General features: G+C 42.2%; 1 protein-coding gene across 1 annotated transcript in view; it reads right to left on the bottom strand.

The window, feature by feature from the left end:
• Nucleotides 1-19,967: 19,967 nt before the first annotated feature.
• FAM20C (FAM20C golgi associated secretory pathway kinase) overlaps nucleotides 19,968-25,506 on the bottom strand; it is a 59,242-nt gene continuing 53,703 nt past the window's right edge. Inside the window, exons 6-10 of the mRNA XM_067306351.1 lie at nucleotides 24,925-25,105; nucleotides 24,213-24,322; nucleotides 22,432-22,513; nucleotides 21,885-21,944; nucleotides 19,968-21,110 (exon numbers count right to left, since the gene is read on the bottom strand). Coding sequence (XP_067162452.1) covers nucleotides 20,858-21,110; nucleotides 21,885-21,944; nucleotides 22,432-22,513; nucleotides 24,213-24,322; nucleotides 24,925-25,105 — 686 coding nt within the window. The 3' untranslated portion in view covers nucleotides 19,968-20,857. The remainder of the gene's footprint in view (nucleotides 21,111-21,884; nucleotides 21,945-22,431; nucleotides 22,514-24,212; nucleotides 24,323-24,924; nucleotides 25,106-25,506) is intronic.

Below are 25,506 nucleotides of genomic sequence, written 5' to 3'. Positions count from 1 at the left end.
CTTTCCAAAAAGCTTTTTCCTACACAGAGCCAAGAGGAACTGAAGTTTTGATCTCTTTTTGATTATGGATTATGCCAGTTGCCGGGTAAGTTTTGACAAGTACCTGAAAGGATGAGGATGAAGCTAGAGATCAGAAAACTGCAAAGTGGAGGTGACCATCACTGTTCTGGCCGTTTATTTTGTACATGTTACTCCTACTCCCCAACCTGTCTGCTGTTAGCCTGGTTTCTTTAAAAATGAGAATTATGTGAACACACTGTCTCTGTGCAGGTATTTGTGTGCCAGGCAGGCTCTCACCTGAATCTCTAGGTCTGTTTCAAATGATTTTTGTAGTAGCTCAGAAATACTAGGAGTATTGAGGACATACAACTGTCATGAAAATGGGTGTCTGAGTAGAGAGGAGGGACGTGGGCGGGAAGGCTGAGCACCGACCCATTTTTGCTGCATGTCAGAGTCTCCATGGGACCTTCACCTTGGAGACAGCAACTGTTGCTCCACTGGGCTTTGGCACTCGCAGAATCACCCACTGTGGTGTGTCCTGGCGTCCTTGTCCTTCCCCAGCTCTGCAGCACCTGCCAGCCATCGATTGCTAGTGCAACAAGCCAAACAGAAAATTATTCTCCCACTACACCAATAGATGCCCACCTTTCTGGTTAAGCGGCCTGTGGACTGGAAACAGGGTTTTCCTCTTTGAATGATAAATAGTCTTGAACTGTCACAGTGTTTAAGAGCATTTCTTGCTTCACAGATGACCTCAGTTCTACTTAAGATTTCTTGGTTCACTGCGTACCCTGGCAAAAATATTCACCCTCAGCTGAACAGCACATTGATTAATAAAATAGTATGTGCTAATAGCCTAGTAATAAACTGATTAGTAGTTTGAGTCGTCAGTTGTCACACAGCAAACCAGGAAATGCTGCCCCGGCTGGATAAGAAGTTGCTGTCAAGCTTAATGTGAAGGTCTAGATGTGCATGAGGGGTCCTGGGGAAGCCCACGGTGTCAGATAGGGTGTGCAGGAGAGAGCGGTCAGCAGCAGCGTCTGCAGCAAACCTCGCTTCCCCTCTCTGCTTTGGGCCTGGCTGGGTGGATCCAGTCCTGAGCCCTGACTTTGGCTGTCAAAATCCTTGGTTTTGGAGCGCTCAACCTTTAGGGATGCAGGGTGGCCTCCACAGCACGCTGCTCCCAAAAGCCTTCACTTCCAAGGCGGAACGCAAAATCCTTCTTTGCTGCAGCCAGCCTTTCAAGGGAAGGAGAAGTAAATGATCTTTCATGTGAAAATGGTGAGGATGTATTTAAAAAATGTAAGCAGAAGACAAGAAAGAGGTGGAACATTATACTACAGAAAAGCCTGTTGCTGGGTAAAGGTTGACAATAATGACAACGGGTCAAAGGACAAATTTGATGACAAGCAATGAACTAACACAGTCAGATCCCTGGAAGCATCATCCTGCACCTCAACAGCATGTGTACAGAGCCAGGAAAATCTTTTCAACAATATGTGTTTGTGCAGAGCTGCTCCAAACAGAACAAGGAGGCAGTGGGAATATAAAAATATCTTCTATACAATGGGATATAGAAGCATCTTTGCAGCACTGGCACCCCTGACGGACAACAGAATTGGAGCGGTTCAGAGCCAGCGCTGTGCGAGACTTCTGCCGCCCTCTAGATGGTGCAGTCTGACAAATAATTTGAGAGAAAACTGCATTCTGCTTTAATTAGGGTCTCTCCCTCTTTTTTCTGGGTAGAGGTTTTTAATTGCATTTGCAGAAGGGCATATTGCCAATGCCTGGGAATCGAAACACCACAGCGCTGGTAATTCCCTTAAGTGTTGGGAGGAGAGCCAGATTCCGTATGTTATATGCATATTTGCTAAAACCTGGTGCACTGCACTGTGCTGTACCTTGAATTATTTTGCACATTAGGTTTCTGTTGAAAACATCTTATTTATTTATTTTTTTTAATCCAGGAGCTTGTGTGTCAGGAATTGCACGGTTTCAGAGGTCAGACTGGGAAATACCACAGAGCTGAGTAAGAGAAGTGGTGTAACGTTTCTGAATATTTACAGCTCACAACCGCAGGTTCCTGCACGCACATTTTTAGTGAACAAAACCAGTAGCGGATACTTTGTGCTGCAAAGGGGGTATTTCACAAAGCTGACAACAGTCAAGTGAAATTGATTGAGAAAAAGTAGGCGAGAAAATGTGAATAAAACCTGGGAATTCTTAAAATGCAAAAATCCACAGTTCTCTATTTGAAACAGAGGATAGCAATTTGAGGCGAAAGCCCACTTTTATTCACTGGTGAAATAAAGGCACCAACTGGAGTGAAGAAAGCAGCATATATCAAATGAGAAAGAGTACGTGTATGGATAGATAGCAGCCAACACAAACTGGAAATTATTTAGTATAGAAAATGAATATGAGGGGAAGGTATATAGGCTAAAATCCAGGGCTGGAAGGGTTAAGGAAAATAAAAAGGAGATTTTTTTTAAGCAGGAAGATATCCTAGCAACATTACAGTCATAGTATTAGGTGGAGATACTGACATTAACACAGCCAGAAAGGGAGAGAGAGCTAATAGATATCTTCTGTATTTGGAAGGCATCTCTGACCACGTGAGCTTGACTAGGACCTCCCAGTCCTTTTAGCTAGCAGTGAAAATGTTAGACATCATCGGCTAGTGAAAAAAAACTGACTTAACTATACCAGCCACTGATGTTTCCTAAAAGGGTTGGCCAAGGAAGCCTCTGGCTCACGAGACGCATTTTGAACAGCTCTAACACCACTGGGGAGCCCCAGGAGACCTGAAGGACGTTACTGCTGCGCCCGCGCTCCCACGACAAGCTGGGCAAGCCAAGCCCCCGTGCGCCATCAGGCCATCAAAATGGCTGATAATTAATCCTGTAAAGGTAAAATTTACACAGGAGGACACCAGAACAAGCTGCTAAGGGAAGTAGGTATATTTGCCATTTCCTAATGGCTTCAAATCAGCTGTAGGTGCCTTTCTGGAAACTGCTTTAGTCAGGTAATTACTGGCCTGAGTATTGGGATGCCTGGTGAAGCGCTGACATAAGGAAGATCAGATTTGAGGGTCTAAGGTCCCCTTCTGGCCTTTAGCTCTGACTTAATGAATTATGGAGAGGAAAAAGTTGTCTCTGAAGAAAGATTGATAGAGAAGAGGTGTGGGAGGAAAGGTTAAGCTAGGAATTTTCTTTTTCTCTCTTGTTCATATAACATAAATTTAGTTGCCTCTTATCTCAAGCTTGGTAGGTCTCTTACTCGGTAAAATAAAATAACAATGTTCTTAAAGGAGAGCTTTAAACTGTTTTTAAGGACGTTATCGGCACCTATGCATACAGACTGGCTCCGGTGCAGGGGACCTCTGACTAGCTCCAGGCACGGGCCAGCTCCAGTCCCTGTGCCACATAGGCCATGTCAGCGCATCATTTTGGCCGAGCTAAGAAACCTTTTTAAAAAAGCTTTACTTTTTCTTCTCAGTGGATAATTCTTATTTACCATGAATTATTCCTCTCCTGCCCTTTCAGGTGACCTTTGCCCAGACCTACTGGCCCAGGTGGGAAGGAGCCCACATGACATGATACTTCACTGAAGCAGCTGGGAGTCTCTTCAGATCAGGGAATGTGGTAGCAAAGCATACGGTAGTTTTTGCAAGAGATTGTAAGCTCCGGTCCAGTGGGTTTTAAAAAGTATTATCAGAAGTGAAAGGCTACATTTAAAAATGTATAAGCGGGGGCTTTCAGCATTGCATGCCTTCATTAATTATTCACTCGTGCTCATTTCTAAAGAAGATTTGATATTTTTACAAGGTAAATGTATTTTAAAACCATTCTTTATTTTGCAGTGAATGCATAATTAAGTGAACTTACTGAAAAGGAGAGGGAAAAAAGGTTTAGTATAGGGTCCCCCAGATAGCCATGAATTGATTATAATTTTGATGTAATTCAGCTGTGATTATGAAAATGTTGGTGCATTCCAGTCCATAGTACAGTCATTGGGTTTGTCGCTGGCACAGCAACTTTTACCAAAGGATTTCCAAATTCTTGGCTGGGTGATTACAATTATCTGCATCTTTATGCCTGAGGCAAAGGAGCTGTTTGGTGGAGAGGAAGGAGTGAGGTTATCCTCGCATCTCACCGACGTGCAGGAGTCCCCACATTGCTGAAACCAGTTGAGCAGACTGAGCTGCCCTGAAAGCTGCACCAGCATGTCCAAATACCTGAACCAACCCTAAAGAGCTGTTGATATGTAGGTGCAGGAGAGAGCTCCCTATATGCTAAGCTAAGGCTTGGCATGGAGCAAATTCTCCACAGAGTACAGAAATGTTTTCTCAGCAGACCAAAGGAGAAGGTCACTCCAAGTCTCTGCCTCCTACCCACAAACGAGTTCTCATCTTGTTCAAGTTTGGTAGTGCATTCAGCCTGCACTTGCTGATTTCTGCGGGCTAAAGTACATTTGTGCTGTTCCTTCACTTCATAAGGAGCAAGGATGCAGAGTAAAGTTCTTTGAGTTTTAAATGATCTTCCAATACATTCCCTTGGAAGCATGGACAAGCTTTTCCCATAACTCCAGGGAGAATTATCATGCATCTCAGGTCGCTGTGGCCCCAAAACCTAGCAGATAGCCTCTGGAGATGCTAGGGACATGCTGGCAAGCAGGGCAGGAGTCAAGTCGCAGCTGGTTCAGGTCTATTTGGGTGATACATCTGTTGGCACCTTAGCTAAGCTCTCCCAAGACACAAGCCTATGCATGCTTCATTTAGCCCTGTTACCAAGGCACACCAGACTGATCTATCCAGAGCCACTGCCTGTGGCAGAATTGGGACCTGCACCGCAGTTTGGCCTCAAGTTTGGCCCAGCGTGTTATGCTGTAAATGTTTATGCATTACACCATCGCCTAGCAGGTCTCCGACATCGGAGTGGGCATGCACCTGGAAGATACAGCCAGCGTGGCAGGCTGGTGCTGTCATACCCTGAGGATTGACTCCAAAGAAGCTGGACTCTGGTCCATGAAGGCAGGAATATATATCCTGGTGCAGGATACGAAGTCTCCTGATGCAGTGGTACTTAGCACTGATGTCAGCACATAACTTTACTGAGCTCCATCACGCTCAGCATCCTGCTACACAAACCAGCTGGCATCTGACGCTCCAGTCCCCCTCCAGACTGCCCACCCAGGTCCAGGGTTAGCCACCATCTGAACGTGGCTAGGCAAAGGACGGAGAAGGAAGATGTTTACTCTTACAATAGATACCCACCGTTTCAGTCTCCACAGTAATTAGGAGTAAAGCACTTTTAAAGCACCTTCCCTGCACCTATTATACAGTCACAGTGTGAGATGCAGCCATTAATCAGACAAGCTGCTGGAGATAACTACTAATTGAGAGCAATCTGACTCCCTGAAATTCCCTCCCTTTCTCTACCCAAGCTAAAATATATAATTTGTTCTATATACCAGTGCTTGAGAGCAGAAGACAGGCTGGCAGGTTGTGTTTTTACACTTCTACTTTGTGGGATATTGGAGGAGGGGATAAGTAATATTTCCACAAAAACAAAAGTCATGTTTGTGCTACACAGACCTGTCCACATCCATAAAATGGTGTGGAGGTGTGTTAGCATTCCAGTTTTGCTGGGGGAGATGTGAGCAAGGGCCTAATAGAAAGCTGCTGGGTGATTTCCATGGACCCTATGTTCTGCATGTCCCAACTGGTGGCCACCAGCTCAATGAAGCAGCACCAGTATAAAGAATGATTCCAGGCGGTGTCAAAAAACTCAACATGCCCAACTCGTTTGCTTGGTACAAGATCATGCAGTAATGTCCAGTGCTTCAACAAAAGGAAGACTTTTTTTTTGCTTTTGCAATAGCAATCCTCTTGTATTAAAAGACCCAACTGGGAATGAAAGTACTGCTCACAATCAGAGCATCAGAACAGGACTAGTGGAGATTATAGAGAAGTGCAGAGTAGATTAATCTCATGTATGACAGGATAAATGAGGTGGAAATTCATGGGAAGCAATGGAGTTGCAGCACAGTGAAACTAGAGTAGGAGTCAGTCAGATCCAATGTCCCAGATCTGCTACACCATACTCAGCATCCAGATCAGGTTGCTGCTACCCCTAACATAACAAATGAGCACCTACTGACATATTTCCTGAACGGTTTCAGCATTTTCATCCTCATTTTCTGCAGCTGGATGCATGTTGTCCCACCACAACCATGAGCAATGGGTGCTGGCAAAAACTGCACTAACTCAGAATTAACTGTGACAGCAATTTGGACTTGGCATACTCCTCTTGGATACTCTTATCTCTACTACTTGAGGCTGGCTCAGGCGCGTGAAGAGAGGTACTAACAGTCTGGTGCTGCTTTGTGCAAAGACGGATGGGGCAGTGTCAGTCCCCCATATTCCATCGGGAAGAGGGTAGGGGACCATTGCCCAGTAACCAAGATTCCTCACTGGTTGGACCCAAGACAACTCTTTGTCTGGGGTGTTCTTGCTTGTCTCTGTCCCACTGCATAGCTTTGTTACCCAATGGAAAAACTTTCTGGGAAAAATGTAAAGAAAGAAAGGCTTCTCTCTCCAACAAGGCCATTTAGGGACAGGCTCAGCCTGTCTGCTGGCTCTCATGTATTCCCTGACCAGACCTTGCTCTTTTTTCCTTCACTGCTCAGTTCTTCATCCTTTAGGAGTTGCCTAGGACTTAGCGATAAAAGCCTGCCTTGTTCCCTCAAAGGATGAAATGCATTTGGCCTGTTTTCCAGCCTGATTGATGTTTATATTTATTAATTGTTTTTCCTCTCATTTTCTGATTTCCTACTGATATCACAGAAAGCCCTGAAGAAAACAATCTTTGATGGAGAATAACGTATTTCAAAAGATGACTTCCCACCTCCAATGTTTGTGGATAATTAGACTATTGAGTATAAATGGCTTGCAAAGCTGCTTATTAATATGTTTTTCCTTCTATTACCTAGAAGAGTTAATTTCTCTGTGCATTTTATATCCCATGACATCCCAGACCCAGACTCCTTTCTATAGAAAGGACAGAGGTATCCCCTTTATGTTTACTGAGCTCTACTCCTGTTGTACATGCCCTGCTAACTGATTTTAACCAGCTTTGGCTATTTTAGTGTCTAATGTGACAATGGCTCCTGGTGTTCACATACTGCTTTCACCTTCAGAATGCGTCAGCAAGTAAGAGCAGCTTAACACATGTGCTTCCCAAGGCAGACAGGCCCTGCAAGTTTCCATAGAAGGACAAATTGAGGTTAAAAAAAAAAAAAAAAAATTGCAGTGACATCATGAGATCACAGGAGGAGTCAACATCCTGGGATTGGAGATTCTTGTGCCCAGGAAGTTTTGGCTCCAGACGAAAGTACACATTAATCATGGGATGTGACCATATTTGAGTCAGGTTAAGGTTTTCAACCTTTAACAAAGCCAGAGCTTGGAAACCAGTGGAAAAATCCTTATATGAGTAAGTAAGTGATATATATGGCAAACTTGTATTCAGGACAGATGGTATTTTCTAAAAGTAGCTGTAAAAGTAGCTTTACTCCTAGAATTACTCTCCTTCCTTCCTGTGGCATTTCTTCCTCATTCTGTGGTCCTGCTGCCCACAAACTTGTCTTCTCCAGCATATTTCTTGTGGCAATTTTAAAGATTAAAAAGAAAAAAACTCTCCCTCCTTTGTCTTTTTACCTTCATGTTTCCCTCTGGCAATATCCTGTCCTAATTATGGATAAATGTACAATATTTAGTTCTTCTGGAGAACATCTTTCATTTTCATAGAGGAGGTATAATTAGAAGGTTAGTTCATCTCGCTTTTTGTTCAGCTAAATGTCACACTCTCCATTTCTGTTTTTTTCCTTTGTTCCCATCCAACTCTTGGGAAATCAAGAAAAGACTGCAAAAAAAGGAATATATCTTCTTACATTTTCTATTAGAAAACTGATTCCAGCTGCACTATACTGTTCTCCTTTCACCTCTCATGGAGGCCTACATCCTGGTTCAGGTGTCTGCTGGTGCAACCTGTCCCTGGTGACAACTTCCACCTGATTTTATACCTGTGCGCAAATTGAGAGATTAGGATTCAGCCCAGCAGATCCAACAGGAGTGGGACACAGGGCTCGACCCAAACCGTCAGACACCTAATGGGGCAGAACCAGGCTCAGTGAAACACCTCAGAGGTCACAGCTCTTCGTGAACCTCACAGTCCTGTGAGAAGACCCTGCTTTTGTATTCCTCAGTCATAGTCTTGCACATGAGACTGTGCTCTTCTATGAGCCATATTTTCTTGCAGTTTGGAAGACAACGACTTTCCACTGACTCCATGTTCATTAAAGCACCTTGGTATTCAAAAGAAATCTTGGAAAGCAGATAATGTTTCCTCCTGTATACTGGAGAGGATGAAAGCGCTTGCAAAAGTCTTCCTTATAGAAATAAAAATAGCCCAGAAGCACAAAGAATTTTTTTCTTGCTATTCCAAGCAGGTTGCTCTCCTACGATTGCAACTAATATTGTCTTATGTTATTTCTGGATGCATTTATGATAACCCTGGAATACATTAACACAGATCCTTGTCTTCATATAATTAACTAGCACTCTTACTGTATTGTTTGGCGGTTCTTATCTGTACACATCGCCTTGGTTTTAACACTCACCTCGGAAATAAAATTAGATCAAATGTTGAATTTTGTACTGTTCACAGTGCTGGATTTTGTTTTTGTTTTGTCTGCTTTTAGCTTTTAACTGTACACTGGCTACTAAAAATCATCTCAACTCTCACAGTATGGAGTTGTACTTATTTTAGTGATAACACAACTGCAGATGTAATTATTAACATCTTTGCTAGAGAGAGAGGAAAAAAGACTAAGAGAATTATTATTGTTACTGCAAAAGAAATAAGAAATAAGCACTGGCTTCAGATTACACATAATGTGTGTGTCTGAAAAAAATGGAGCCAAGTGGGAACCTGCAGTGCCAAACTGTTTGCAATTAATCCTGGCTCACCAAAGCTTTGAAAGCAGATTTTCAGCTGATATATATTACATAGCACCCTGGAATAAGCAGGCAGCAGCTCTGGCAAAATAGCTGTCTTTAAGGGAAGCGTTCATCTGTGCAGGAGACAGATCTTTCCCACAGACTGGTCTAAGATTATGGACTGTGTTCCTGCAGAATAAAGGGGCCGTCAGAAACCCTGCTGCTTTCTGTGCTAATCCTAAAATAGAAGTGCTACTTTTTGGACTTTGCCTTTCCTAGTGGAAACAGAGTAACAGGATCATTTAAAAGGGGGAAAAAAATACCCGTGCTGAAATACATGCTTCACTACAAGCATACTTCGTTTCCTGAGCAAAACCACCTGTGACAGATGTCAGTCACTTAACGCAGTGCTGGAAAGTGCCCAAATTCTCTAATAATGATAGGAGTATGACAGGTTGAGCAGACTAGATTAGAATATGCAAGAATTAAGTGAAGAGCTCAGTTTTTAGTTAAAACATAGTAAAGCTACTTTTTAAAAATTAGACACATTTACGAACATTTTCAGCATTTTATTTTTGCTGTTCTTGTTAATTTTTCCCTTGTGAAAACACTCTTCTCCTCACTATTCATTTAACATTTGGTCTGTGGAGTCCTATTTTCATTCAACTTTCTTTCATTTTTCAAAAATCGTTATGCTTTCCCAGATGGTGTGGTGATTGGGATTTCAAGAAACAAGCACAAATCCCACTTTTAATGTTAATTAAAAAGAGTTTTATACGTGTCTTAGGATAACTTTGCTGCTGAATTTCCAGAGGAAGACTTTTTCCATCTTTGTGGCCTGGATGAGATCATATTCCAGATGTTCAGTCTTATATATCCACGTCTATTTAGCTCTTTGTCATCTTAATATTATGAAAGTTTGGTGATGGAGAAAAGTGAAAAAAAATTCTCTGTTGAAGTTGTTGTCTTAGACCCAGCCAGGATTTTGCCATCACAAGTTTTAAATAAATATATTCTGTATGGGTGTTTAGAGCTTCAGAAACCTTTAATGCCACTGTAAGAGCGCAAAGGAGCAGCTTCTTTCATTCACAAGCACCAAACATAATACCACAGTCAGGCATAGACCGATGGTCTCATGAGCAACACTTACTTCCACTATTGTTCATGCTCATACCCAAGATTAATCTCTTTCCCCACAGCAGACTACTTGTCTGATTTATTTCTGTGTATGAAAGGGACCCTACCCAGGGCTTTAGCTCAGTGCAGTCATTACAAGGACATCCAATTACCAGCGCATCATTTTAGTTTGATTAAGTGATAGCTATGATGAATAGCCTCACTTGAATTGTGTCCTCTGCTCTTTTGTGTTGCTGTTATCACCCGTTTCACAATCGCTGCGCACGAGATCTGCCCTTGTCTGGATTCAAAGCCAGCTGAACTCAGCAGGAGCCTTTCTCCTGGCTTCAGGGCACCTTGGATCAGGCCGCAGGTCTCAAGTGTCATAGGCTGGTAGTCTTAATAATTTGCTTTTTTCAGTCACAGGAAACTCCATGCCTCTAGATACAGCCAGCTCAAACAAATACATATTCAAATACGAACACACCATAGGTGGGAAGATAAATATAATTGCACCCAATTTTGCAGTTGCACTTGTCCTCTAGGAGCTAAAATGAGATTTTTAATACATTTATTATGAATATGTGCATCTGCTCTGCCATTTTTGCATAATAAGCACATTCCTGATACTTAAAGAATTAGCTTCCTCTCTCTCCAAGAGATAGGCAAAATGAGGCATGCTGTTATTCATGTATTTATTTATTCATTCATTATTTTTTGCTTGAAACATACTGGGCAATCCATCTTGTTCCCAGGAAAACCCCAGGGGATATGGAGAAGGCTCAGCATTCAGCTCTGAACTCAATTATCACAAATCTCATCCTATAAATTAGAACATGTTGCAGAGCGAGGAGAAAATGCAGCTCCCCATAGTAAATTCCCTGAGAGAGAGAGAGAGTGCGAGAAAAATGCTGCAGGACAGTTGCCTTGAGAAATGCAAGGGAGGGGGATTATCCAGGCTCCCCTCGGTTTGCTAGCTTGAAAAACTGCAGCTCCAAATACATTTTGCCAGATTGTGGTTTGTTAAATTAAGCAAAGTCTAAAACAGCAGTGATAAACGTGGACAACCTACATCATCATTGGCTCAAATATCTACTACTCAGACATGATTCTTCCCTGAAAACAAAGTATCTATCTTGCTCAAATGAACCAAATCATGAGCTTTTATTTCTCCCTTCAATGACTCAGTTCTAGAAATATATTATTCTCCAATATAATTCAGAGGCTAGAAAGCCATCAGGAGAGCTAATGACCTCATAGATGAGCTGGAAAAGTCTTGGCGACAGTCTGGCAAAAGGTTCCCCCCTCCCTTGGTTATACATATATTTGCTAGAAATCTTGCTAACATCCCCCCAGCTCACACTTGCTCTGACTCCTCTCCTCCCCCACGCACAGCTCAGGTGTTAAAAACACGCAGAGAAAAGTTTTTTATCCTTTGTGACCCAGTCCACGTGGTGGGAAGAGCAACGGGCCTGGGCCAGGCTCAGCAGCTGCAGAAAGCAGTTGTCTTCTCTCTTCCAAGTTGTTCAGCAACCCATAAGCTAGATTTTTTTAAGCCTCTCACATTTTAGGTGGTCTTCTGTAATGCTACAAATTCAGTTTTCCGGTTGGCTTTGGGAAGTGCTTCACACAGATACGTCTGTCCCTGTTACTGTCACGCGCTTATGACTAACGGCACTAAAACCAGACTTCCCAGACTCAGCTGCCCCATTTTGAACCCCTGGCTGTGCACCCATGCGACATGACTTACTGCAGTTAGAAACAACCTATATACTTTCCACAGTCTTCCAAAACCCACTCCACAGCTGGTCATTTTGCACCAAGATCTCTGAACACAGGAATGGGATCAGTTTTCCAGGAGAACAGCAGCAGCTCATACTGTAGTTTTAGCACTAGTAGGAGGGCTGTCAAGCTTTGTATGCCAGTTTTTAAATATTTGATAGTACCATTATAAACTCTGTATTTGCTAACAGATTGAGATAGCCAATATTTTCCTTAAAGTGAAGTTTATAAGCAGATGCTTATGAGCAGTTATTATTGTCCTGTTAATGACTTCATTTAAAGCAAAAGCTAAACACTGAGTGGTGTCTGGTAATAGGGTAACACAGCTGGGAAAAGCGTTAGTAAGCCAATGCAGCACAAAAGGTGTGGTGATAGGATTTTTGATCACTAGCCAATACCTGTGCATTGCAGACCCCTTAATTCTTTTCCTTTATTTAAACAGTGGTCCTATTTAAATATGTTTCCTAGTTGTATATCACTGTTTAAGCTTTTTTGGTTTCTGGCTTAATCACTGCAACTCTGCTGGTCTTTATCCCAGTGAGAGATTGCTACTTCTTGTACGCCTGCACCTTGCCACTGAAGGCTGCAAACTGAGTGATGGACCTAGGAGGTGCCTGTAGCACAGTTAACCCACTCTGCCCTGTCGTGAACGTTTGGGTGAATCACTGCAAAGGAAAACTCCTTCATCCTCTGAAAGCTGACAGATGAACAAGAAGCTTGTTGCCTGGCTGAAGTGGTACCTGACCAGTCAGCTCACCGCAATTTCGAGCCACGTAGGGGAAGGTAGGATGAACAGGCTGTCAGGCTGCTGTGGGATGCTCTTACCCACGAGTCTCCAGCGCTCAAAGGCTGAATTAGCCAGTCTGTGGTGCAAAGGGTGGAGACCTGCTAAATGAGCGTCTGGACCTGTTAAAATGCTAATCAAGCGTGACAAGCTTGAGTTAGGATGCTGCAATAACAGTGAGGATGTGTGAGATGCTCTCATAAATACGCAGTAATCTGCCAGATGGTTTGTATTCTCTTTGCAGACTATACAGGAGTGGAAGACCTATTTATTTGTTTATTGTTTATTTCTCCTGATTTCTTAGCTGCTTTGCTTGATAACATTTTCACCTGTTGCAAAATTGAGTCCCATGAAAATAGCTAAGGGGTTACTGTTTAACAGGAAACCACAGACACCGCCACCGGGTCAAATAAAATGCTGACAGAACCATCGGCTCTTTTAATTTTTAACATCCTTGTTTCAACAATGTTTTTTAAAAGCTCAAGGGAGCAGTTGGGTACCACTGGCCTGTGACCCTCTGCAGCTGCGCTGGGCTGGCTTCAAAGAGCTTTGAAACTGCTGGGAGTGTTTCCATTGACTTCACTGGATTAGATCCTCTAGCAAGAAAATACTGAGCATTCCTGATGAACGAGAGGGCCTGGCTGGGACAGCACTATCAGTTTGAACTTGCCATTGGCTTTTAAAAAGGTGAAAAAGTCCACGGTGGGGACCACACAGCCTGAACACTAAAAAAACTGTTTCTCCACTGGCAAATCATGACACAGGCTTTCTAGCTTGTCCTCCCTTTTCTCAGCTCCTTCAGAGAGAGGAATTTCTATCTGTTTCTTGCACCAGCCCTGAGGATGCAACAGACTCCCTACCTTACCCTGCCTGCGAACGGCCCTTAAGAGCCTTTAGAACAGCAAGGACTCAGTGGGACTCAGATGCCTGAATTTTTGGTACTCTTCTTTGCTTCACCCATTGCCAACTAAGGGAGGAAAAAGGCACATCAGCCTCCATGGCAGAACCACCCCCTCCAAATACCGTTGTGTTGGAGCAATCCTGAGAAAGTCCAAAACCTCGGTTTTAGTGCAACCTTCCAGGTAACAATTTGAAACTAGGAGGATTTGTAGGTACTGAATCAACAAAAGTTGCTTTCATCTTATGCCTGACAAATGGGCTATGCCAACGTCACCTGCAGCCTTCCTGGTGAAGGAGAGAAGGGTTTTGCTACACTGAATGCAAGGAGCAATGTTCAGCGAGGCTCTTGTAAATACACAAGGCAGGGTCTTCAGCTCTGCAGGTCCAGTCACTGCAAAAGGTGTCCTCAAATGCAGCTCTCAGAGGAACAGTGAAGATAAAGCAGTTGGCTACACTCTTATAATGGGGCTACAGAAGAATAAATGGTTCCACAGTAATTATCTCACACAAACTCCTACAGAAGGAGCGTAACCAATGTGTCAGAAAGTGAGTGCTCTGCAGAGATGACCAACATAAAGAAACTTGTGGCAAATAGTTGAGTCTTAATGCTACTGCCAGTACTTAAATGAATCTGCAATTACAATGCAAAGACTCAGCTATAGATGCCTCAGTTCATAAATAATGAATTCAGGAGTTTATTCAGGCCAAAAAAGAATCCATTAAAAATGGAAATCCAGCGCAATTCAATGAAGCAAACAACTAGCAATCTAGAGAAAAGACAAACAATAATAATAAATTATTTAAGCTTATAGCTAAGAAACTCGTGAGAAAGTCAGAGAGACTATTCATCTGTAAATCGGGCAGTCAAGGAAGATAATGGACCTAAATTCTGCTTCTGTAAAACTCTCACTGACTTCACTGATTAGGAAGGAGTTGTTTAAAAATCAGCAGAAAGAGTTCTGATTTGATCTGGAAAACGATGCAAACTTCATTCAATGGACTAACCGGAAAAGCCTTTTATCTTCACTATATATAAAGTGCTGCCTGTGGCAAAGATTCCGGGTGCAACTAAAAGACATTGCACAAATCTTGATGTTGAAGGACTAAGCAGGATATGCTGGATAGAAAGCTACTTGCAATTTTGGATAGCCTAATTTGCTTAGTTTACAAATCAGAACAGAATTTGTCCCCAGTTACCAAAACTCAGCCTGCGATCAGAACATTAAGCTATGCTCCTGGCTTATATATTAGTGTCTGCAAGAAAGGATTTGAGAATCAACTTATCTTTGTAGTTTTGGGTTAGTTTTTTCCCCACTTGGGCTTCCACAGCTGTGTTGCTTCCATTTTGCTGACAGCTTTAACTTTCATTTGTCATTTGGCAGTGTATGAGGATTCAGAAGATGCATACAGATTGCAGTCTTCGCTTGATTTATGGCACCTTCTTCAGGCATCCAGGTGCTCCACCAAGCTATGCGGACATACAAAGATCGCTGTATTTCAGCAGACTAGCAGCCACCCCTGGAATGACACATGGCTGGCATTAGGACAGCACCAACAGTTGGAGGAATGAGTTTTTAAATTGTTTGTCTTTCTGGTAGGATCTGTCTTGAGTCACCCTGAGATGTATTTTGAAGTGATGTCAGGGTCAACTAAAACATGTAGGTGTTCTTGTACATGTGTCTATCAATCAGTAAGCACCTTTCCAGAATAAGTGGTGGAGGAGTTTATGTAGGGACCTTAATGTCATTCATTTACTGTGGCCAATGCACAATGTGACCCAGATTCCCACATTGATAGATGTGGAGAGGTTCTGATCTGACACTTCAACTTTTGAGATATTCTGCTTTAGCTCAAGCTGGCAGTTCCATATGCTAGTTGCTAGGTTTGGGTCCATATCTGAGCAAGATTCAAAGCATAATCCACGCTATCTCTGACAAGTGACAGTGGCTGATCAGGTATAAGGGTCATTCGCAGGAGGAAAGCTGATCTTCTGGCATGCGTGGTAGACTTCATGTGGTTGACTGGATATAAATGCAGGCAATCTTTCCATCCTGTTCAAAATCCCCTTACTTCATGTCAGCTGCATCAAAGCTGCATAAATGGAAAAACTTGGGAAGTATTTTATATCTTTAAAAAGAAGAAGGAGCAGCCAACAGCGTATGTTTCAGCAGCTCTTGAAGACAATCCACGGACCACAGACTTTTATGCTGACTCTGCATTACTGCCAAATCAATAGCATTCCTTTTTGATAATGCTTCGTTTTTACCCATGACCAGAGTTGACCTGTCATTAGTTTTTTTGACCTACCAAATTGAATTGCATTTAATTTTTTTCTAGACAGCTCCCAGAGCATTGGATGAGTACTTTACTGATGCAAATGTAGAAGCAAATAGATAATCCAGTCTGGTCTGGTCACAGTCTGAGTTATGGCTGGAGGCTACCCATGAATCACTTTTACAGGTATAGTGTAAAAAATATCTTCAAGAAGACCCAACAGCTTCTAATTGGTAAAAAAATTGAAATTCCATGTGATCACTTGTCCCAGGAGACTGAACATTTTCCTTAAGTACTCATTTTACAGTTTAAAAAGAATTCTCCTGTTCATTTCTGCTTGTTGGACCACAGATATTTTAGTAAATGAGGTTACTGGCAAGAATGTCCATAGAAAGAGCTGATACCTGGAATAATTTCCGGAAAATGCATTTTGCAGTCATTTATTCAGCGCTAGAAGAAAGTTTGCTCCATCAGGATGCAAATTGTCAAGGTCTTAAAATATATGTCTGGCTCCAAGCTAGTAAATCGTTACAATTAGGCTGGGGCCTCAATAGCCTTGAAGTAGGGACAGTCTTCAGGTGGAGTTTGGACATGTTATGAAGCGGATGACGTAGCTACCTGCAATGGAAGTGGGCAGGATTGCATCGCAAAGAGGTCCCCTCCAGATCCATAGGTACCACATAACCGCATATGGGCCCACTAGCAGAAATCAGAATATCCTTTGGACACTCCTCCCTCTACAACCCCCAGAAGAGAGGTTTGCTTGCAGTTCAGCCCCTGAGGACAGTGATCTGGCAAGTGCACCAAAATCCCAGGCTCCTTCCTCCTACGCAACATGTCATGCTGTTGCTTGCATTGCAATTGCCCCCAGGCTTGGAGTTTGCATGTCATGGGCTCTGCCCAGCACTGATCAGAGCAGCAATATCCAGTTCAAACAATGAGAGCTTTTTTTAATATGTGTGAATTTCCTTTGATGCTTAAATAACAGAAAAATGGCAAAACAAAATGGGTTTCTTATCTGAATTACTCAGGAGAATACAGTAAGCTATTCTAGGCTGTCAGATACAGTTGTGATTAGGTGCTTTTAGAAGTAAGTTATCTATTTCATCTGTTATTTATTGTGCATATTATATTTATTTTGCTGAATGCGTTATGCCCCTGACAGACTACTTCAGATTTCTTGGTATATTATTGTCTGGATGTTGTTATAAACATTTTTGAGAACTGGAGAGAAACCAATTGGATTCTGGCATTTATTTATCTTCTTAGAGTGAATCTTTGCCTGGTAGATATGTAGGACTCCTAAAGAGATGTTACACTGCATCATGTTAATCCTCCTCAATTCGTGGATTATTGACCTAATACACAGTGACAGCCCTTTCAGAGCCATCGTCTCTCGCTGTGGTAATCCGGCAGTCACACGAGCAAGCTGAAGTGAACAACCTCCACACAACAAGCGCATGATGCTCTCCCTGTGAGCCCACCACGAACAAGCTGTCCCCGTGCAAAGAGGCCCTCAAATTGTAAATACTGCTGAAATAGCTCAGAAAGCTCCTGTTGACTGCAGGAAGATGCATTTCACTCTGGGAGAGCAAGGTCCTTTGTTCGCCTAAAAGCTCACAAAAAAGTCAGGTTTTCAGTAGAGGAAACTAAGGCCAGATCCTAGCTCAGAGCACTGGCTGTCTTGGGGCACTGCAGGTTCACCCAGAAAGCAGAGATTTGCCCCCTACCCTTAGCTGCATTGAGCTATTCTGAAGGCTGTCTTAACCCCAGGAGCCGGAAGGCAGCTAAGAGCTCATTACCCTTCTCTGATTTCCCTTCTGTCATGCCCGCTCACCCCTATCTGCATGGAAAAGAAATATTGGAATAAGGCAATAATCATTTTCTTTCCCAAATACCTAGAAAATTAATATGAGTCAAAGTTCTAGCTACCAGGCAGCGTGAGCCCAAATACACCAGAGCTTCCTGTTAGATACAGAGAAACAGCTCTACAGCCTATTTAATTAATCAGTCTTTCCACTTATTGCAATATTCTGCACATCAGACTGGTATCCTCAGCTCCTTCTCTCCAATCAAAGGGCTCAGTGTCTTCACAGAGTGACCAAAATCAGCTGTTCCCATTTATTGCTTGAGCACCCTGGAGTGTATTTGGGCTCATAATGGTCAGGTGTGGTAAAGCTACCTCTGTTTCTCAGTGGAGGCTGGAGGAAAGGAAACCTCTTCCAGTTTCTCAGCTAACTTCTCCCTTCTTCCAAGGGGTTCCCATATCTCATCCCAAAAAGAAGCCCCCCCTTCAGGTTTTCTGTACATCTACTTTAGGACTGAAGGTAGCCCAGGATTGCTCTGTTTATAAGAACTGCAGGGAGTTTTTATAGGATTAGAGAGTGTTGTAGCATGGACAACTTGTAAGCGTAGGCATCAGAGTTCAGGAAAGGAAAGAAAATAGAGATCCTACAGAGCTGATTACCATATAGCAAAAATGAGTGATCCTTAGTTAAAGAGTTTGTAAAAACATTACTAGTTTAGCTTATAGAGATTCAAAATCAGATTCAAAAGAGTGACTCCATCTTCCCAGCCCTCTTCTTGATCAAGCAGCCTTCTGCAAAGACCTTTAGCTTGAACCTAGCTGCCAGGAGCTCCTGACTTACAACTCTTCTAAAGAGAGAAGAGCACTGCTGTACCTGATCCTCTTCTGATGACTAAGCTAAGAGTCTGCCAAGAGCTGTATTCCCACAGAAAAATCAGGTTTCCAGGCCCAGAGCCCCTGGCTGACTTGACCTTCAAACAAAAAGCAGAGCTGCCCTGGTGGAAGGGTGTTACAGACCCTTCGCCCATCCCTGGCAGGCTCTGGCCAGTCCCTGCCTGCTCCCTGTCCTGGCACAATCTCACAGTGAGAAAAAGCTGTACCTGGGGGAAAATCGCAGCCAGGTATTGCTTTTTTGAGGATAAAGCAAGTAAGACAAATTAACAGTTTGCTGAGGGAGGGAAAGCATGAGGACTTGCAATTACTCTCCTTGCAACTCCTCAGGGGCTATGAATAGAGATAGATTATATATTGCCCATTTAACCTTTTTACAATCTCACATCTTGGCCCTTTAGGCTAGCTGGAAGAGACTGCTGCAGCGCAAGCTCCGTACTGCAGAGAACATCCTCTGTACCACGGATGCTACCTCTGTAAGTGAAAAAGCCGCAAGGTGAAAGAGAAATTTTCCCAGTCCATGGACAGTTGCACAGTCTGAGGTGTTCTGTCATCTTTCTATTCTGTGTATGTGAGTTAAGTGAGTTGGAAACAATGGTAGTAAAAGACAAATTTTTCAGTTATAATATATCAGCCTAAGTAAATGAGGCTATATAACAACTTTTTCTCACTCATAAATTTAATGCTGCCAGGTTGTGCTGAAATGCTTACATTTTAGTCTAGCTGACTACAAGATTTTAAAATCTATGCTTATAAGTCCTTGAAAAGAAAGACATAAAATGCAACAAATGACAGCTTTGAATTATGGCTGTGATGGATATTGTCATAATAAATTCTCTCTTCCACCCAAAACAGGAATGAGGGATTCCTTCTGTACAACATTGTGTTTTTGCAAGTCTAATACAGCCACTTGTTCATTTTATATACTGCTTTCAGGCTGAAAGTCTCCCCATATATTACGTGAGCTCAACTGTACATGGTGCAAAATTGCTTGGTTGACAAAACTATGTTTTTAGTTAATTTAGGCTGAGATTTCCTAGACTGTGCAATGGCTTTTATTACCCAAGTTAGAGGAACCGAAGTATCTAAATCGTCTGGGCAGTGTGTCAAGCCATAATCTTTTAGAGGTGTTGCTATACAGCTTGTTTCTACAGCTACAATTGCAAGAGGAAGACATGCTGAAGTGACAGTCAAAACAGTGTTTTCCTAGGAAAGATTAGCCATTTTCAACACCATGGTCCCTGTCAGAGTTGTAATGTATATTAATCAGCAATTCCTTGCTTTAGCTCAATTTTCTGTTGCTACAAAATGGGGTGACAATTTAAACTACTTCTGGAATATTTGGCTGCTGTATATAGCTTTTCTCTGAACAAGCTTTGCAACGAAAAATGAATTCATTTAGACATGATGGCTACACATTTTGCCATATCTTTATTGCACTTTTACCACGTTGCAAACAATTCCACAAAAATGCTGCAAAAGTAAGCCTAGAGCTGCTGAAAGCAGCTTTTTACCCATATATGTATATATTTACACAAAACTATCAAAAGCAAAGTTGAAAAGCAGCAGCTCAGCTATGATAGTCTAGAAAGATAAGAGCTGCTACCTCTTTATGGATAAATAGTACAACTTGTCATTTTACTTCACTTTGTAAAACCAACATTCAAGTATTCCTGTCAATGAACAATTAGTGAAATTCCCTTCTGGTAACCACTGTTTTTATTTATTTATTTATTTTTGCCTTTAAAAGTTTGTAATGCCTTAACCCTTTAAATGCTGAGTAGCTGAAAGAAAAGCATTCAATTTAAATAAGATACAGTGAATTAGAGCACTTAAAGGGTTAACACAAAATACTAAGTGGACTGTCACCATAAATAAAGTGTGAGTCACAAAACTATGCTGTCGCTCTTTAGTTAAATTTGGTAGGTAGGTCTGGATTTCATAGATATACCATATATAAATACAAAATATTAAGTAAAGGCCTCCTTTCTATACAAAAAGGACAGGAGGTGGTTTGCTATCAGACTGTTGTCTGTCAGTGATCTGAATATTTTCTGAATCTTTTCATAATCTCTTTTAGGTACTAACAAAAAGCATCACATTAGACTTATTTTTCTTAATGAACTAATCCTTTGCAGAGTCTACACTTTACCTACTTTGGGAACAATTATATCTCATTTCTGAATTCACTGAATTCACAAAGTGGCATACACAGTCTTTTGCAAGACTTTTTTTTTTTTCTTCTTTTTGAATCTTCTTTACTTGGCTGGTAAAAACGTAGTCTTGCGATTTCATGATTTCACTACCTCTCGGTCGTAACAGTGTTAACATCGGTGTTAAAGTCATTTTCAACCACGTTGTCGTAACCATCCTTTTCTATACAGTCGCTAACAGCCTTGAGAACGATCCGTAGCCGCCTGTCCATGGCCTCCAAGTGAGGCTGGTAGAGAATGGGCGCTACTTTATCCTTTAGCAAAGACTCCTTCATCAAGAGACTGAGCTTGTACTCCTCCTTGGCTAACAACTGTAATCGCAGATAGGTGGACTTCCTTATTCTAAGAGAAAAAGAAGAAAATGCAAATCAGTATTTTCATTGCTACTTATTTCAGCGGGGCTAAAAGGATTATATTCAGCGTCCTGATAATAGCATAAAAATCTTCTTAGCTGAAATGGTGACAAACTGGCGGTGTCATATTACTAACAAATTTTCACCTGACTAGTGATGTCCTTAGAGATGGAGCGGTTTCGGAGCACAACTATACAGTGAAGCGCAGAGAGCCTTCGTGTTGGTGGTCCAGGCAAGGCACCACCACGGACCGCTCTGGTGCTCCCGTGCTCACGTTCATCCCACGGAGGTGGGAGGTGCTCAGCATCTGATCCTGCAGAGACACCCTCATGTCTCTGGAGCCATGGAGCTGGCCCCGGCAGGAAGGGTGCAAAGCCGAAACGCTGAACATCGCTGAAAATCTTGGCCACGGGCACTGAGAAAAACCTCCCAGGAAGCATTTGAACAAGCATGGAGCAGTTGTGCCACTTGCCTTCAATGGGATGTGTATGTTGCCTTAATAAAGCAAAATCTTAATAACGCCTCTCACGCTACAGCTTGCAGGCACAGTCTTTCCGTGAGGGCTTGATCTCAGCAAAGCACTTAAACATGTTAGTCCCAAAGCTCAGGGCTAGTTCAGGGCAGGCTCACTAGGCAGGATCGTGACATTTCCTTCCCTCCGTGTTATAAGAGGGGTACGCAATACAAGGCTCACTGAGAATTTCAGTCCTGCTGGTGGGAACAGCAGCACAAAATCGGAAACAAACACAGAGATGAAACATACCTGCAGCACTGGTTTAAAGGCACCAATATGGAAAGTTCATCGTGGGAATATTTTCCAAATCTATTTAAAGGTAAGAACAAGAATATGGCAAAGGCTATGTTAAAGACTAATTTGCACACATTTCTTTTCAGTCCAGGAAATGGAAGCAAAAATTCATAGTGGTATCTGTTCTGCCTAACTGGACTGGAGCTGAGCAAATCTGGACTCTAAGCTCAGCTACTTATTTTGAATAAATTATATAGTATCGGTGGGTTTCAGGATTTTTTTTTTGTAAAGCGAAGATAAAAATTTCTTTTGTACCATTCTTTGCTAAACTATTCACCTCATAAACTCTGAGGTATGGACGAGGCAGATCTGTGTCTGAATAGCATCTAGCACAGAAGACTTTTGTTTCCACCTGAGGCTTTCAAAACTGCCCTATTATATGAAAAGCTGGTAATAATTTATAAATTATAGGATGCAAAAATCATCTCAAAAGGGGTACTATTAAGTAATTAGCTTGGCCAGTATTGTTTCATTGTTCAGAAATATTATTAAAGATACTTACCCTCTTCCATTATCTAAGTGGATAATAAATGTTTCATTTCCAAACTTTTCGAAGGTTTCGTAGTGATGTCGATCCATGTTACCTATGGAACAAAGACAAAAAGCACCATTTTTAGTTGGGTTTGCTGCTGAGTGTGCAGGCCAGCAGACAAGCATCAGCTCAGGTTCAGCAGGAGCCATAGCGTTCCTCCAAACACGGAGGCGGTTGGGCAGTGCCGCACTCTCCCTTCCCAGGCTCTCCCGCTCGAGCCCATCTTTGAGCTTGTTCTCCACCGTGGGAACCCCAAGGTGTGCAACATTGGAGGAGGGCTTTTATGCTAAGATTTTCTCTTAAGAGTAGTCCTAGAGTAACCCCAACCATCTGCTTTTCATGTCCCATTATCAGACCCTTTGGGAGAAAAGACGAGCTTTTCAAGTCCTCTGTAACACATCATACTTCAGCTCTAGAAGACTGACAGGGAGATAAAAACGGACCTTCCTACCCTCCCAGCAACCCCTCCTGGATTACATCAAGGGAAACCCCGATCTAGCACGATGGCATCTCAAGTGCTCGGAGAGCCCAGTCATCCATGAGGTAGCCCAGTTCTGAGCCAGCAGAGCTTCTTCAGTGAAAACCAGCGCTGATGCTGCACCTCTCAGTCGGCATAGCTTGCCAAGCAGCAATATTACCTATGCTGTCTGCTGAACCTTAGCTTAGGGAAGCCAGAGTTAGATGAGGAAAATGCATCCTTCAAGCAGGCATGTTAATCCATATGACTTCATTGACATTATATTAAATATCTGGAACAGCAATCAAACATTCTGTTCTTTGCTGGTTAAGAAATTTGTTCAAATTTCTGGCTGCTTGGAAAGCTAACACAATATTATGGCTCTAACATATGGGTTAGGATACTATTGTAGTGGTACCAGCTGAACAGCTGCTCCTTGGGCACCCCTGGCAGGCAGACGTGTGATCTGCATTTTAAGGTCAATGTGTGCCAAAGTTTTGGTGCCAAGCTATGAATTTTGCCTGCATGGTGGGGTTCTCGAGCCATTTGCAGATGCCACATATGGCTCCTGAGCTGTGAACTAGCCTCTCCTGCTGCAGTGTCCATTGCAAAATCTCAGTAGCAGAAACGGCTGAGGATGGTATGTCCGTGTTGGCATGTGCCTGAAGATCAAATATGTATGTTGGCACCTTCAGGTACATTGGTTGAAGCAGAATAAGTTTCATGTGAGAATGTCTCAATGTTAACCATGGAGTTAGCTTGGAACTGGTTGCTATTACTTAGTCATTAATAATTATTTTACTTTGATCAGGCTACATAAGCAGAAATCACTGTTCCTGATACATACCACAGTTGCCTTCATTATAAATCAACACTTCTTTTTTCACCTCTCTGATACTTTATAGAGCAAGCAGCAGTGAATACTACTGCAGGTTGACAACAGTGTGCCAGTAATGGCCAGTCTTTGCATGTACACGTAGGAACATACATTACAATGACAAAGCATTCATTGTAAAGTGAACTGTGAAGCCCTTAACTGTTGTGAAGCAGACTAGCATGACCTGTGTTCATCACTGTGTATTTGTGTTCATCTTTGTTCCTTTAATCTGAACTGATGGGAATACACAACCTTATAAATCTGTATTTTCTCACAATCATCTAGAATGGCACATACAGTAAATGCAGCTTCAACCACGCTTTAGCAAATTGCTGAACTATGCAAAGCGGTGTAGAAAGAAGTGGTTCTTATTCTAATCAAATGTTGCATTTAGTTTTTGAAAGAGATAAAACATACCCATTAGGAAATCAAAAATTGTCATATCCATTATATCCAGGATTCTGGTCCCACTGTCATACGGGGGTGTTTGTTTAACCTCTTCACAATAATCTGGATCAACTTCCCATCTGAAAAAGCCAGTATTTTGATATTTTATGTGACATACAAAGGTTATTTAATATTAAAAAAAGTTCTGTTATTTTGCAAAGATCTAGTTGTATATCATTAGATTAAGGGCAGGGTCAGGTGGAGGCAGCAAACTCTTTAGGCCGCTTCTAGCAATACAAGGAACTCTGATAAAAGATTGTGGCTGGTGAGAAAGGAAGAAAATCATGAGACTGAAAACTATCTGACTAATAGGTTCAAGATTTAGGAGACCAGCTGTACCATCAGTCATACAGTGTAAACACTTGAGACTTGTTTAGGGCTGCTGATAGCACTGAATCTCTCTCTCTGATAGGAAGGTCCTGTTGCATCCTATCAAAAGCTGTTGCGGGCATCTAGCCCACAAGGATGTTATGACACTAAAGGTCATTTCAGGTTCAGGACCATAATCTGGAGTTCCCTGCAGTTCTAAGTATCTATCCCTTTCTAGGAGTTGGAACACTGGTGGCATGCAAATGCTCTCATAAACTCAACGCTTTAGAAGAGGGCTGGGCAGTGATTGAAGCACCATTTATTCTCCTGTCTTGCATTGCAGCTGGCAAACCCTTTGCTTGCCACTACTCACTCTGCTTTCTTGCGCTTGTGGTAGGACCGTCTCCAAGGATTTCTCCAGGTTTTCCTTTTAGCTAAAGACAGATCAGGGAGGAAAGCAGCTAGAGACCCTTCAATCTGATCTGGTTTTCCACAGAGGGCATGCTCAGTTGAGCAGTAGTATGAGCATTCGCCATAGAAGCAGATGTTGTTAGCTGGCAAATAAAGAAAAAGAGTTTTAAGACCTTCTCTTAAATTACTGTTCAAGAATTCATAAAAAACACCAAAGTAACATGAGCAGAAATAAAACCCTGACCCAAAACGCACTGCTGCCACACATAGTTTTCTTTCACTGAAGCCACTAAAAAGAGCGATTTATTTCACTGGCTGGGATCATACTCTATGCTAAACTCTCTGTGACTATTTCCAATTTATTTATATTCCAGAACCCCAAAATAAAAATGGTGCTTTTTAGCCTTTCCTTTCTCCTTTCAGCTTCCCACACTGATACATCCTTTGAGACATATTTATTACTCCATTCAAACCAGGATGGTTGGAGCCCCAAATCACACAGCTGAACAATGGAACATGACCAAAATTAAGTCACCTTTCAAAA

The sequence above is a fragment of the Apteryx mantelli genome, chromosome 16 (assembly GCF_036417845.1).
Source record: "Apteryx mantelli isolate bAptMan1 chromosome 16, bAptMan1.hap1, whole genome shotgun sequence".
In the NCBI taxonomy this organism is placed as follows: Eukaryota; Metazoa; Chordata; class Aves; order Apterygiformes; family Apterygidae; genus Apteryx; species Apteryx mantelli.
This window is presented reverse-complemented; position numbering and strand designations above follow the sequence as displayed.